General features: G+C 37.0%; 1 protein-coding gene across 3 annotated transcripts in view; it reads left to right on the forward strand.

Annotated features, from left to right (window-relative positions):
- Positions 1–15,718, forward strand: part of BABAM2 (BRISC and BRCA1 A complex member 2) — a 179,225-nt gene that overhangs the window by 122,972 nt on the left and 40,535 nt on the right. For all 3 annotated transcript variants that reach the window (XM_071577008.1, XM_071576998.1, XM_071576990.1), the window contains exon 8: positions 14,327–14,426. In XM_071577008.1, coding sequence (XP_071433109.1) covers positions 14,327–14,426 — 100 coding nt within the window. The remainder of the gene's footprint in view (positions 1–14,326; positions 14,427–15,718) is intronic.

Consider the following 15,718-nt stretch of genomic DNA (forward strand, 5'->3'; position numbering starts at 1 on the left):
CAAGGACATGTACCATTGGGTGTTAGTTTGTACAATGTTTTTTTAGATAGCATTGAGGTAGGATAACACATGAGAGAAACTAGTTTCTGGAAAAACAGGACCTTCCCTGTCACATGCATTTTTCATTAGTTTTTAAAGTTCTTACTGGAGGAGATGGGCAAATTACAAGAACATTTTCTGGCTTCTGAAATGGTGGTAAAGCTTCCATATTTTCGGCTCTACCCAGTGAACATAGGCAATTTTCCATCACCCTCTGGTATTTTGGCCATTTTTTTGCTTGTGTTGATTCATTCACCTTCTTTTGCCACCCACTAAGCAAGATTAGTAAACTTACTGTGAAATTACCAAAAATTCCTACAGTTTTTTCTCTAATACAAACTCCCAGCTTACCAAAAAACAAAAACAACAACAACACTAAAACCCAAAAAAAAAAAAAAACAAAAACAAAAACAAAAAAAAAAAAAAAAAAAACAAAAAACAAAAAACAACAAAACCAACTGGCTGATGGAAACTTTTATCTTTCACATTGTGGGTACTGCCCAAGAAGTAGTTCATAAATACACATGTCTGAAACTATAAAGACTGATAGATTCCTGGTCTGGAGCTTTTGGGGAAAAAAAGGTCATATCTCTAAACTTAGACTAAAAGAAGTTTGTCAGGTATTTTCAGTGGTATTAAGCAACTCCTGCTTTCCAGTAAAGCTGGAAGCTGGGACAGCAACAACCTTGGAAATTTGCTGCAATTGGAAATTGCCTCATGTTTTCCATTATAAATATTTTTTCTTTTATTTCTTTTATTTCGAAATTTTTCAGTTGCAGACTGAGGTTTTCTGTATGAGAAAACTGCTTCAAACATATCCTGTTCCTTAGGACTAACATATTTGTCTTAGCAATTCAGACTCCCATCCCTCAGAGGCATCAATTTTTTTCTGTGACAGTGTCAAGTTATACCCTTCTCCAGCACCACAGGTTCAAAGAACTTTAGATGAACTTAATCTTTTCCGTATGCACCTGTGTGCACTAATGGTAAAGAAAGTAGATTATTAGTTTTATATTAGCAGTCTTGGGGTTGTGGTTAACAAGGCATTTGTAGAAGGTCTCGCAACAGTGGTTTTGACAAATGATTTACCTAATGGGATGAACTTTCCTATGCTTGTCTGAAGAAAAACTGTTCCTCTCTCTGACTTACATGTTCAGTGTGAGTTTTTACTTTTTTATTTAAGCTTTCAGGTTAATCAGTGGAATTTCTTTCGAACTGCTATAGTTTTCTGCATAGGCGGAGTGAAGTTTTGGCTCTGTTCCTACTGGTAAGCTCTGCCAAGGACTTCAGTTCCTCCCTAGATAACATTGTGTGATGGGAAACCGGGGTTGTTTTTTAATCTGCTTTACTAAGAAAATTAAGTTTGTTTCATATGAAATTAATATGTTCATGTTGTCTGTACCTACAGGTATCTGTCATTTTTGTCCTACAAACTTCCTCAAGCCCGCTGGCCAATTTGAAAAAATTTATCAGGAGGGTCTTCAAAATAATAGTTTCTGTAGTTTCATGAATATATCTTCTAAGAGGAGGCAGATTCTGGTAGTGATACCTGAAGGAAAGGCTGAATCCCCTCCATAACTGTAGTCAGTAAACAGAGAATCAATATGAGAGAAATAAATTATGAATATTCTAATCCTAGGAAGTGCTTCACTCATAATTCATGCCTTATTAAACATCAGGTGAAAAAAGCCTCTTTTCCATCAAGATTCGTATCCTGAACGCATTCTCTGATGTTGGAAGGCATGAAGCATTTGAAGCTTTTCATTTGGCAAAGGCATTTAGGACATCTTTCCTGTGTGGTTTCTCTGATGTTTAATAAGGAGTGAACTCATGCGGTGCTGTGGCTTTAACACAACTCGATTACAAAGTCAGTCCAATGCACTGTATAAATCCACTGGAAACCAGACTTTGTTACTGTGCTGCTCATGCACTTCCTTCTTACCCTGTGAATAGTCCTGATTCATGCAAATACAGATAGGTAAACACTGACTGGCAGGTATTCAGGAATAAATGAAATATAGAGATTACATTCCTGGAATATTATAGCTGATATTACATACTAGAAACTCATAAAGAAGTAATTCATCAACCTTTATTAGGTCCTGTCTGTATGTCGCTATGGCATTAACATTGGTAACATTGTCTTGTTACCATGTGTGGAAGAAGATCACATTACTATAGATGTGTGAACCAAAACTTCGTGATTCTTTTGGGGGTTTTGGAGGGGGAAAAGAAACACTTGTTTTTTAAACCAAGGGTGATACAAATTTAAACCAAACTGGATAAGTAATAGAGGATCAAATAGATCAATCTCTCATTTGCATCACAAAGCTGCTGGTTTTTTAAACCCCATCTGATTCTTCATCTGAAGTGAAATGGGGCATGTATAGTACCCTGGAATTGCATCAGCACCCTGAGTTCTTTGTGAAAGATAGAAAATCTGAAAGAGGGAGATGAGTCAGATTGCTCTGCTGTCAGTGTAACCCCTGCAATTTATAAAGAAATTAAAATTGACCAGTAGCCAAAGAAGCACTAACTTTAGTGGTAGATAATAAAGGCAAGGCCTTCAGTAATTTGGAAGAAGGAAGCCCAATGAACAGAGGCTTTATACAGAAAAGTTTAGATTTAAATTTAGAACTGTATTTTTTTGTCCTTGTAGAGTCAGATTGTTACTTCGGCTTTCACTCCATCTTCAGCAGACCTAAAATCTTCATAAGCTGACATGCTGATTATAATTCACTTTAAAACATCCAATGATGGCCTGTATGTTGAAGACAGGAAATAGAAGAAAAAGCAAAGAGCATATGATTTCTGAGAACTTCTATCTTCACATCAAAATAATAACTTAAGCATGTAGAAGCCCCAGATCAGCTATTCCTGCCCCAGGGTTAGCAAGCAAACTAGAATTCTAACGTGCTATTTATAGATTTAAATAATATGGAAGGTTTCATTTTTTACATTCTTCAGTCAATTCAAAAATAACTTCTGTGAGAGACAAATCTTCACAATAAAAAAGCTTGCAAAGCACAAATCAGTGTGCTTCTTTGGTTGTAGATAGTGTAGACAGAGTGCAATGTCTTGTTTACATTTTGTAAAGTGAGAGAACAGTTTACCTGCCTGGGTAGGTAGTATCCAAGGGGTTTTGTTGACCCTGTGATGTTTCTAGCTGATGGAAGGCAGGTTTCTGGATAAACTGAAATGACTCAATAGTAAACTTCACCTTGAAAATTACTGAGGACCAGTTTGAGAAATTCTAGTCATACTTAGCTTCTGAAGTAGTTGTGAGTTCTACTTTGCTGTTATTAATGTACTTTATTATTCATTCCTTGGCATAAATTGTATCAAGGATTGTAAATTAATGTATTTGAAGAAATCTGTAGAAGCACTATGCACAAATTGTATTATTGTGTTCTTAAAACACTTTACATTTTTAGGCTAAAAGATATTTTAACAAGACAGGTAGTACTGCTTCAATGCTTTTATTTTTAAGTAATCTTCTGAACCTTTTTACGTATCTATATGACTCAAGAGCCTTAATATAATTTCCAAAAGGAAAAGACTAAGGTATTTTAGATGTAGAGTCTTAATATCTCATTCTTACTGAAACACTGAATATAAATGATTTAAAAGCTGACAATCATTCTGAAAATGTCATTCTTCAGCTAAAGAGGATAGTTTATCAAAGTGTGTATTTGTAAATACATCTACTTGCAGATGATGTATAGGCCACCACGTTATCTTACTACTAAACCCCTTAAATGTTAAGTAATGTTAATCAAATTCTTAAGAGGTGATAAGGTATGCTAACCTTATTTTTGTCTTTCAGTGGCCGTGTAAGTATTTGCTCTTCTAAGGAAGGAGTGACAGCCTTAAAGAAGGTTTAGGGAATGCAAGTGTGTATGTTTGACTCATGGCCTGACTGATGTCTGTATGTCCACTCTGTATGTTCCATTATCTCTAAGGGAAAAGCTGAATCTTTGTGGAAAGGTTTTTTTCTGCAGTCCATGCCCTGCAGCACGTGCTGTAATGAAACTGCTCCATGAACAAAATCCAGACATGAGTGTAAACAAAATCCTAGGAATACCTATATCTACCTTCTGACCAAGTGAGCACTGCTCTAAGTTACGAGATTTCCAGCTTCTTGTGTATGTATGGGGTCACTACTTCACTTTAACACAATGGCAACCTGTGGCTTTATTGTCTGCCTTTTTTGTTTTAAAAGTAGACCTATGTCTGCTTCGTTACAGAAGGAACCTTTGTTACTTCTGATATAAGGTCAGAGTTTCAAAGTGCCAGTGTTGTGAGAATTTTCCCCAGTCTTTCCACCTACCAAAGACTGCCTTTGTGCAGTGTGATACATCGCTCTGCGTCCCTCTGTTTTGAAGAGACTGTATTAGGATGAATTTTGAATTATTTGTGTTCACAGGAACGGAACAGACTTACACAAATTCCTGTGGTAAAGAATCTGAAAGGGACTGTAAAAACCGTCCAAGCGGATTGATATCACCTTGTTAAATGAGTGAGGGTTTAACATGGTTCATATTAGCTTGTCAAGCCACAGTGGCTGTGTTTACGTGAAAAACTGATGTTCTCTTGCCTTGCGTCCACATGTGTGTTTGACTTACATAAAACCTGAGCTTACTCGGCCTCCTGGAGCATTTAACAGGATCACCAGACCAGACTTGTAGCATTCCACATCGTTTGTGAACGTAAGATAAAGCCAATTTCAAGATCTGAGCAAGAATGCCCCTTCATCATGCTGCATACACATGGAAATCAGTGTCAGAAGCCAGATGTATGAAAGAAAAACATTTTCCTCCTCTAACTTTGTCTCCCTCGGGCATTCTCATCGATGACCCAAATGCTCAACTTCATAGCCACGAGTTTTCCAATATGTTGCTCTCATTTAATTTCTGAAATTTTTCTGCAGATTTTCTTACCCTTTCAGTACGTAGTTCTCGTTCTTCACGTGAGCTAGTTAAATGTGATGCTGATGATGCAGCGGACAGGATGTTTCACACAAACTGTTTCTTCAGATAGATAAGATTGACAAATGAGGATTACTGTCTGGCCTAAGGAGAACAGAAAAAAAATTATTATGTGGGAGAAGTTTATAACACAGCGCTATTTTAGCACAGAGGCAAAAAATAGCATGCTTACAAAATGACTATGTCACTGGAAGTGTTAGGCATCAAGCAACATCAGGAAAAGATTAACAATAAGAGATAATTACTGTAATTTGACAAGTAGATTAGGGAACATAAATAAAATAAGGAACAATATGAGCAAGTGCAATCACAAAGCATAAAAGGCTGCAAGTTATAGGAAATGACTGTTGCTCTTCAGAAAAAGAGAAGAGCAGTAGGCAAGGAAGGCAATAGAGTCATGTGGGTTTTTGAGACTCATTTTCCTGCTTTGTGATCAAGACAGTGCTGGTTAGCTGGGTTTAATTCAAGGGCTGGGAAATTACCTGACATGTGAACAGTCATAGTATAGTAAGGTGGATTCTATTGAATGTGTGTTGGAAGACTGATGAGAAATTACAGGTAAATGGAGCATATGTTTGTAATCATAACTGATACCATCTTAGAGCAGTTAATTTGTGTTATTCACTTTGCCAATGGATAATAAGAGAAGATTTACATGGATTTGTGATAAATATTCTGTTCAATGGAATTGTTTAAGAGATCTTCATCTCTAAAGAAGAGTAGATTATAAAACAGCAGATTTAGCATCTTCAGTGCTGTCCTAACAGCACTGTGTAACATATCACCCAGGCTTCAGTGCAGAGAGGAATTTCCAGTGATTCTCACAATAATAAATCTTTGATTCATTAATTAATCTATTGGGTGCTACTGTTTCAAAGGAGAATACTTCTCACAGCGTACCAGCACTGCAGTCTTCTTTTCATTTTTTATGAAAAAGTTTGTAAGTCATAGTTCATGCTAAGCCATTATTAGTTCCTTTGAGACCTCAAGCTCTTCGAGTCATTACATTTTTGCCTTGAAGCAGAAGAGCCAATGCTAGCATTATGCTAGTATTACTAAGCCAATGCTTAGTATTATTTTAGTTGCTAATTAGAAGGCCCTCAATATATTCACAGTTAAGGTGGTTGTAAATATATCTGCAAAATGGGTAATGCCATTAAAAATACCTCTCTGAAAATAAATTTCAGATAACTGATTCAACTTTCCTCTTTCACAATCCATGTGAAGGAGAAATGGAGATAGTGCTTAATTTTAAATAAATTCCTCATTTTATGTTGATGGAAAAATTTTGCAATTCAGTTACAGTTTACTTTTTCTCCAGCCAACATCTTATTTTATTTTTGTTGTGACAATTCTCCAGCCTCTTTCACATTTCTTCCTGAGATCCGTAAAGACGAAAATTGAAGTAGGTTAGGCTAAATGGTCTTTCTCTTGGCATCTTAATTAATCTACTTCTGTGGAAACAGAAACAAAACAGAACTGCATAGTGTTCTCTTTATTTACTTATCTGTTCATGCTGCTTATCTTATCTGCTTTTTCTGCTCAGTGATATTTGCTGCTGCTCTGTTTGTCTGGGTTTCTTTCCTACAACTTTTTCTGGTTGTTTGAAGCGGTTATTCCCTGTTATTTCCTTATTGCATTGAATTCTTTGTAAAAATCTTCTTTAACTGGCTTCTCACTCAGGTTTCTCTTAATTTGCTGGCAAAATGCTTTGGAAACATATATTTCTCCATTGTAAGTGTTCAAGGTCTAATTCTCCTTGCTAAAATACATTGCTCTTCCTACCTTCTTTCAGTTCTTCTCTCTGCAGGCTAATGTGAAATGTTGGACTGTGAAAGTTCTTTAGGACAGGAACTGTACCCTTCTGTTTAAACTTCAGGCATTTAGCAGCTGATTCAGGTCTTCTAATATCTGTTTCCCTTAAATATTGTTAGTAGTTAGAATTAATACTGGCAAGCAGTACCTTTGGCAGGGGGGACTCACCAAAGCTACTTTCTCGATATCATAAGAAATGTTCCTAAATTCAGTTCTTCTGTCATTTGTTATGAATTCTCATTACTATTTGCACCAATTGACTGAGTATAGTACCTTTGCAGTATACCTTGCTATTGGTGTTTTTGGGAAAAAAACTTAAGAGCAGCATCAATTTGGTAACTTGCAACACTAAAGCATGTTTGTCAGGATTTTTAAGCCTTATAAGAGAGAATCACACTCCTTGTATAGCCTGTGGAACTTTTCACGTTCTCTTTTTTAACCCGTTCCTAGTGTATTATGAAAAATAATTCTACATTAATACATTAAATCAGTTTATATTACTTTCATACTTTTCACTTTCATTTTAAGTTGTCAGAATGAAGAAGCGACCAAAATATTTGTACCATTTTATAGTGATATTGTTGACACCAGTTAGCCTGTATTTTAAGCTACTGTACACACTGAAGCCTAGTTGATAATTTCTGTTGCACTAGCTTGGACTTTTCCTGATGTTTGTACCCTGAGGTATGATGGAGGTCCCGGAGGACAGTGGGTTGTGCCTGCCTGGGCTCTCTGCTGTGAGCTACAGGTCAGTTTATCCAGGCGGGTCCCTTCACCCAGAGGGGAAAGCAGCATGATGACTGTTGCAGGCAGAGCACTCATATACTGTACAGTACTCATATACTGTGTGTTACTCTGTGTACCATCAGGTGTCCCTTCAGCTGAGCACTAAATGTTATCCTCTCCCGGTTCTCTTTCTTCAGAGAACACAAGATCTGAGGATAGTGGAGACTGCTCTTTTCCAGCACTGGCAGCCCAGGTTTTCAGTCATTCAGCATGTCAGTGGAAGTCTGTCAGTCCCCTTTACGCAGAACCTTTCTGCATGTAAAGACTCATTAAGCAGAGGCAAAATCCCATCAGTCCTGATTTATCCAATGCAGAGGAAATCTTCAGACTTTAGTGCTATGAAGTAGCAGTAAGAAATACTTTATACTGCAAGAGCATCTGTTCTTTCTTCTCTCTGAGTACTGTCAGGGAAGGGATGAAAAGAAACATATTCTAATTTAATTATAGGGTTAACAATCTATTAATCTCGTGCTTCTTGGACTTTTTTCTTTGTGAAGGAGTAGAATCCTGGGGGCAGACCTCGTATCCCCACACATCTTTCAATATTGAAACACTGTAGCTGTGGTTTGCATGTAAGACTGATAGATTTAAGCATGCTGGAACCTAGAATCTGTATAGTTAATGTAAATATTTCCTTGGTATAACCACTTAGTCTAAAATGGGTAATACATTACAGACAATTGCTTCTTTCTTATAGTTCGACCTTCAGCAGAATACAGAAGTTGGAATAACCCAAAGTTATTTATTAGCACTTAGAGATTACTTCATGCCACAGCTTTTATACTGTTCTATGCATGTTATTAAACTTCAGTGTACTTCAACATAAGCATCTGGATATTATAGGTGGGCAGGCAGAGAAGCAGACTGGTTCCAGTAGCAGAACATACAAAGTCAGCAGAAGAGCTGCAATAAAGCTCAGTACGTCTGACTTGCACTTTTCTGCACATTCTTTGAAACTAAAATATATTCTGGTTTTAGTATTTGCTCTTTAAAGTGATTATTTCATATTTTTTCCAGTCACTAGTCAGGAGGAGCTCAGAGGTGTTTACTCTGAACCTCTGGTAGGTCAAGGAAAAAAAGATGGTATTATTCTTTCAGCTCTAATGGCCTGATGCTTAGTCTGAGTTTGACCAGGATTCTTTCTCCAAATAAGTAGATTTGGCATAGTTTTCCCTCTAAGTCTATTTGTGGTTGTATTTTTTTTCCTGTACATTCAACAATGTAGATACTCAGATTATATCTGTTAGCTGAAAACATACATTTCTTTTTTACCAGTGTTGAAGTAGAGGTAATTCAAAGTAAAAATCATTTCTATAAAAATAGAGTGGAAACATTTTTTGGGCACAATTCCCTTTGTAATAGATTTGACTGGACAAGCAACATGTTAATTATGTCTGCTTTAAATGAAGTATTGCAAGAAAGGGAAGAAAATACTGACACAAACCTAGACTGCCCAATCTTTCAGTACAGAGTAATGTTCTGTTATTCTATTGTTAGGCTTTATATTGCTGATCGAAGCATTATACCAGGGCTTCTGCCAAGCACCACGTTGTTTGTGTGATAGGAGGGATTTGGTTACAGTCGAGCAAGCCTGAAAAATGGTAAACTGACAGCAAATCTGGGATCATGGTTGGTAAGGCAGCTTTTGTGGTCACGTGCTTTTATTTGATGTGGTTCCTTGTGTCTCCTCTGCCAAATGGTGTAATGTACTAAAGTGATGAAACTGCAAAAGAAAAAAAGTCAACTATTTACTTCATCAACAAAGGAGAAAGAGAACAGGGAAGGAGATCAAAGCCCTTAACATGCCTCTCAAAATAGGAAAAAAGAGCAAAAAGAAGGGAATTTCTTTCCACATGCTTGAGGCTACTCATGCATTTAGCTATCAGGAGTAATAAACTCTTTAAATGCTTATGTAGGTCTGCAATTGCTTCAGTTTTAAAATACAGCAGGTATTACAGAGTTAAAACAGTCTGTATCTTGGTAAAAGAAAGGACTATAGCCTATAAAGTCTCAAGTCTATTTATCATCACTAGTACATTAGTATGAACATGTTTTAACATCGGCCACACTGAGAAAAAAGCTCTTAGTTACCTTAAACTGGTATAAAAGGTCTTTCCATGCAGAGGCACATTTCTTGTTTGTTTACATTTTCAAAGCCAGGCAAAGCTTCAGCTGTATCATTCATGATCATTGAAATTGTCATCTTCCTGGATTAGAAATGTTGAGTGCCATCAATATTATGTACCACCATCTTTTGATATAAAGCTCTGTAATGTTATGTTCTCACTGAATTCAGGGGATGATTCTTCTTGCAGTGTTGGACCTCCTTCCCCAAATACACATTTTACTCCTCCTTTCCTGGAGGAAAAAAAGCTACTATTGGAGAAGGTACCTCCTAAGAGCATGAAATTTTCCGTAATTGTTCTTTTCTTTGTGATACTCATTTCATAGAAAAACTTACACACTTTTGGGAGATGAGGAATGGGAACAAGTAAAGGGGAGAAGGGGGATGAATCGCACAACATAGACTGTGATGTGGGGGTAGTATAAAATAATACCCATTTTTCAGACTCACCTCAAAAGTTTCCCAGCAATCCAGAGAAAACTGCTCAGAGAAAGGGGGAAGCAAAATTAATTGCAGGGAAGAGGTGCTGTAAATGAAAGGAGTTTAGGGCAATTAGGCAGGGCCAAGTTAGTATGGGGACAGTTGTAGGAAGGGGAGTAAGAGCATCTCTCCACATGCCTGTAAGTCTGCCTTGCTAAAGCACCCAGTCTTCTGAGCTTGAGACTTGGAAGCACCCTTCTTCAATGAAGAGGTAGTTTTCAGGAAGGGGAAATAACTGCTTTACACATCAATACTCAAGAACAGAACCAGTCACTTCTGTAAGCTTGTGAATTAATTCTATGCCTTTTTATTTTAAGGATCATTGCTTGAGAAAGACATTTTAATGTAATTATAAGCTAACAAGAAATGGGAATTTTGCATTTTGTGTGTGGGCCTGAATAAATAGATCCATTGAGAGACAGACAGAGCAAGTCACTTGGAATGCACCAGTCAACAGCAGAAATGTAAACATACTCCAGCTACGCTCTCTGCACTTGTCTTTCAGCAGAACAAAACTTCTATTAATGTGGGCTGACTGCTGCACTTGTTGAATTCAGTGGCAAGTCCCTCACAAAATCCAGTTAGTTCACTGATCATGGATCAGAACCACATTGTGCCTGACACTCCAGAAACCCAGAACAGAAACTTACTGCAAAGGAGTCTCTGCTCTGTCTTAAATTGAGGTGTATGAAATTGGTTTGCAGAGCTGACTAGGTTTGGAGCAAGCGAAAAAAACACTGAAGCAAACAAATCTTTGTGTTCCAGCACGTTTGTACAACCTTATCTCATAGACAGGTAGATCTACGTGTATTTAGCTTCATCTGGTACCAGTCCTAATGAAATAAGATCCACTAAGACTGTTGCTTCGTGAATGGTGATAATTATAGAAAGCCACTTTCAGACTGTTAGAACCTTAGTCCTTAAAAAGCAGCGGGTTACTGGAAGAAACTATGTAAGAATCAAACACAGTTCAACTGATTGTACTGAAAGGAGCCTTACTCTGACTATAGGGGAGCTTTATTAATTGTCTGTATTTAAAAGCAAAGTAACTTCCTCATCATATCTCTTTGTGGCTTTTGTATAATTTTTTTGTTGTCTTGATGAAATGAATGGGGGTTTTTGTGAGGAGTGTTAGGAGTGACAACAGGAAGGACAGTTTAATTGTAAACAGAAGGGTGTGAGGTCGTGCTCCAAGAGGCCCAGCTATCTTTATATAAAGCAGGTCTGAGGTGCAGCAATCTTTAGCTTGTGCTGGTGAAATATCTTGGTGAATGGAATGTCCTCAACTATAAAAGCCTTCTTATGGCACTTTGTTTTTACTTTTGATTGGACTGTGAAGTACCTCAAAAAGTGGCATTGGATACTGAGCTGCATGCTGAAATTCCCTTGTCTAATTGTCTCCATTTTACATATGTCCTTGCACCTTTCGCAGGTCCTCCTTTGATACTGTGTCACTTCTTTCTTCAGCTGCATGTTTGTTATAAATCAAATGGATTATTACAGCCTCTTGCCCGGTCTCATGATTGCAAGATACTGCAAATATGTTCCTTTGGCATGACATACACCACAGTACAGAACAGCAGAATCAAACTCTGAGCAATAGCTTCCTTATGTGTTTAAAAATAAAAGGTAGATATCAGTTTAGTAAGGCAGATGAACCTTAATTGCTAAAGGTTCATAGAAAGTTTTGAGATGGTCAGAGGCAAGGTCATGTGCAAAGGCAGGATTTTATTAAAATATTTAATAAGCAGATTCTCTGTCCCAATAGAGGGAACAAAGATTCCTGTCCACTCTTAATTTTCCCTACCTGTAATTATTTCTACAGAATATAAATTACATATTGTACAGCTTTATTCTGTTTTCAGAGGATAATTATACTGGAAGTTCCAGCCTTCTTTCTGTGCAGGAACTTCTTTCTCAGAAACCACACCTTGTAGCAGTCTGTTTTTCATTTGAGAAGGGCTGAATATCCATTTATGTCCAAGTTTTTATGGGTTGGTTACTTTCAAGAGATGGATACAAGTAAAATGGGAAATCCTTACTGACAAATCATAATTCAGTCTGGAAGATGTAGTAGAAGCTGGTAATATAGGAGTGGAAGCTTTTTTGCATGTGTAATCTGTTAGAGATTACTCTTAATTTCATGCCTGCTATTGTAACTGAGAGAGAAGCCTGTAATTCCTGTTGTAGTCATCTGAACATCTCCAGTGGTATCTCTGTGCTAAAAGGGAACTTGGACTTGATGTCAAATGAGGCAAAGCAGGATGCAAAATGGACAGTACCAGTTGCCCTATGTATGAGATTGGAGGCTTTTATGGATATATTTATGTGAGTATTTAAAGAGTTTAATAAACTGAAAGGCAGGGCCTCAAAGGAAGGTTCACAACCCACTTCTAATATACCAGGAGGGACAAGTAGCAATACATTCTCCAGTGGTAGAGACTGATGAACCTCATATACTTTCAATTTCTGAAGAGCAAACTACTGTTTCAGAAGTGTTTCAACTTTCAAATAGTCACGCTCTACTGTTTTTAAGCACCCACAAGTTGCCAAATTATATTCCCATGTGAGTAATTTTAGTGAGAGGGTAGCAGCAAGCAAACTGAATTCAGTTAAAAAAAATACAACATTCAAGTCTTACTTCTGCTGGAAAAGTTTGTTTGTTTTTTTATGTAGCTGTGGTGTACTCAAAGCTTTTTTTTCATCCTTGCATATGCAAAATCCAGACCTGCAGAACTGTTCCATGTGGTGAACAGTCTGCTAAACCCAGACTGTTTTGCCTGAGTAGCAGATTTCCATATACCTCATTATGAGTTTGGGGTTTTTTTGATTTATGTAGGCTCTGTTCCTTCAAAGGGATGTATGACTGTACACCTTTATACCTACCAAAGTGATTTCTTATCAGCTACTGAGGAAAATACAAGGGTAGGTCCAGTGGGGAATATGAGCATTATTTTGTGAAGAGCTTCCTTTTTAGCCAGTTTAAATTGTCATGGAAACAACATGTAAACAGCAGGCCACAAAGTTACTTAGCTTTGAAGTTTTTAATGGTGCCCAATGAGGTTCTGGATGGTTAGTGAATGATGTAATCCACAGTGTGTAATGCAAATTCATATTCCTTTTGATTGGTAAGGGACTATAAGACAGATTTAGGTCAGTACTGCTAAAACAAAGTAGCATGGACTTTACCTCATTGTTGCCTTATACAGCCTGCTTTAAATAAGTGTTAGAGATCTTTCCTTGCCAGAGAAACCATCATCCTCTGTAATAGCAGGTGTGCTTCAGTCTTCGGTCCTGTGATAAAGGCAAATAATTAGTGTACCCAAACACAACTCTGAAGTTATTTTCTTTCTGTGAATTCTTACCACTCCGATTTCCAGTCTGTGCATGGACAGAGTTAATATCCTTGTTTTTATTATTTTCTTCTGGGGATGAACAACATCATAGAATTAGAGAATATAATCATGAAACAATACGTCTTAAATTCCTCACCTCAACAGCCCCACTCCTCAGTGTTCTCTGAATAAACTAATTTCTTTCAGCATCCCCTCTTACATCATCACATACCTAATAATCTTTCTGACCCAATGCCCTCTTAATCTACTAAGTTAACATCTGTGTTGTATTGGGAGGTCCAGAAACTGGAGTCGATGTCATCAGTGTTATTTGCATCTGGCCATCTATTACTCCTCAGTCCAAATTATTTTGATTATGCTTATCTGTTTTGACTGAAGGTGGCTTTTGGAATAATTGAAGACTTCAAGTCCTCTACTCCCACCCTAAGAAGATACCTGAACTGCAGTACTCCACATCTTACTGATAAGGCCTAAGAAACAGAACTCTTCACAATGAAGAAGCTGTTTCCTGAGAGAATGCTTTGCATTAGTGATACTCTTGATTTAAGCAGTTTATTTACAGTGGGTCATGGTATAACCTGTTTTTATAGATGGTATCGCTCAATATTTCTTATTATCACCACAGCATAAAATACACTTCCTCATGGCCTGCTGACTTAGGGAAAGAGGACTGTATGGAAATCATTTTCAAATCCCAGGGACCATACCTGTAATGTACTGTTAACTTCTATTTCTAGTGCCCTTGGAGGATCATCTGCTCTTCACATCCCAGCCTTTCCTGGTGGAGGTTGTCTTATTGACTATGTACCCCAAGTGTGCCAGCTGCTAACAAACAAGGTGAGTTGGTAAAGGCAAGTCACTTTTCGTTTCCTGTGTGCTCTGTATTGCATTTCCATAGACATTGTTATTCTTCTGCCAGGCAGTCCAGACAAGGCACACTTAGGCTGAACTAACTTTTTGTCAAGAGCTGAGCACCTAAGCAGGACACTGAATATAAGGACTCTTTTAGGTAAACAAGTGAGTTTGGGATCATATCCCGGAGTCATTTTTTTTCCTAATGTCATGTGTTCTGATTTAGGATAAAATGTTTTTATACTGTACAACACTGCATTGTAGCATACTATTTTGTTGGCAAATACAAACATGTAGTTTGCATATTATTTTTTTCAGTTGGAAGTTCTTATACCATAGTCATCACTGTAGATTTTGAATACTTTCAGTGATTTTTCTTCTCAGATGTTTCATCCAAATAAACTGAATCAGCAGTCTATTTGAATGATTATACAGTAATAGCTTCTTAGGGTTGCTGAAAAGGTTGTGTTCCTGTTAGCTTACTGTTTAAACAAAAAAGAACAATTACAGCACTTTGAAAGTTTCATTATTCAAGTGTACTTTTCAAAAGAAAACTCAGGGGTCAACATCTAGAAATTTACCTTTTACAGACTTCTCATTTGTATATTATTTTTACCTTCAATTGTCTAAATGGAGAAAATAATTTTATCTTTTAGAAAAAGTTCTTCAAAATATGTTTCCATAATTATATTGGAATCTATACTTAGAATTGTTTTTGTTGTGGTTTTCTGTTAAAATTGCTTTCTGTTTTTAAAATCTGCAAGTATACAGGACTGTTTTTATCCTTTCTTAAATAAAGTCACTTGAGCAAGCTTGTCATATGTTTTACTTTCCCCAAAATAACATTTCAGATCCTACACAAAGCCTTCAAAATAATTGTAATTTTTTTAATAGAGTGAATGTGTGTCAGTGTATAAATAGAATTTAACTTTAAGGTATACAAGATAGCTCTCAGCAATGATAGTATCAATGATTTTTCAATAATTTTAGGAAAGCATTTGCCAGCCAAGGAATTCTAGTATTAACATAGTCAATACTCTTCCTGTTCCTTTCAGTGCAGGAAAAAAGGTTTCTAAAATGCTAGTTTTCATTCTGGAAAGCAAAGGAATTTATGTAGGATATCACACATGGAACCACACCATAAGAACTTGACGTCACCAGTTGTAAAGCAGGTGCTCTTGCAGCCTCATGACACATGCATTGTTTCTGTTACAGGTCAAACCGTGTTCACACTGTTCTCCTAAGTAATACCATTCAAATAAATAAGAAAACATACA

Source organism: Pithys albifrons, chromosome 2 (genome assembly GCF_047495875.1).
Source record: "Pithys albifrons albifrons isolate INPA30051 chromosome 2, PitAlb_v1, whole genome shotgun sequence".
NCBI classification, from domain to species: domain Eukaryota; kingdom Metazoa; phylum Chordata; class Aves; order Passeriformes; family Thamnophilidae; genus Pithys; species Pithys albifrons.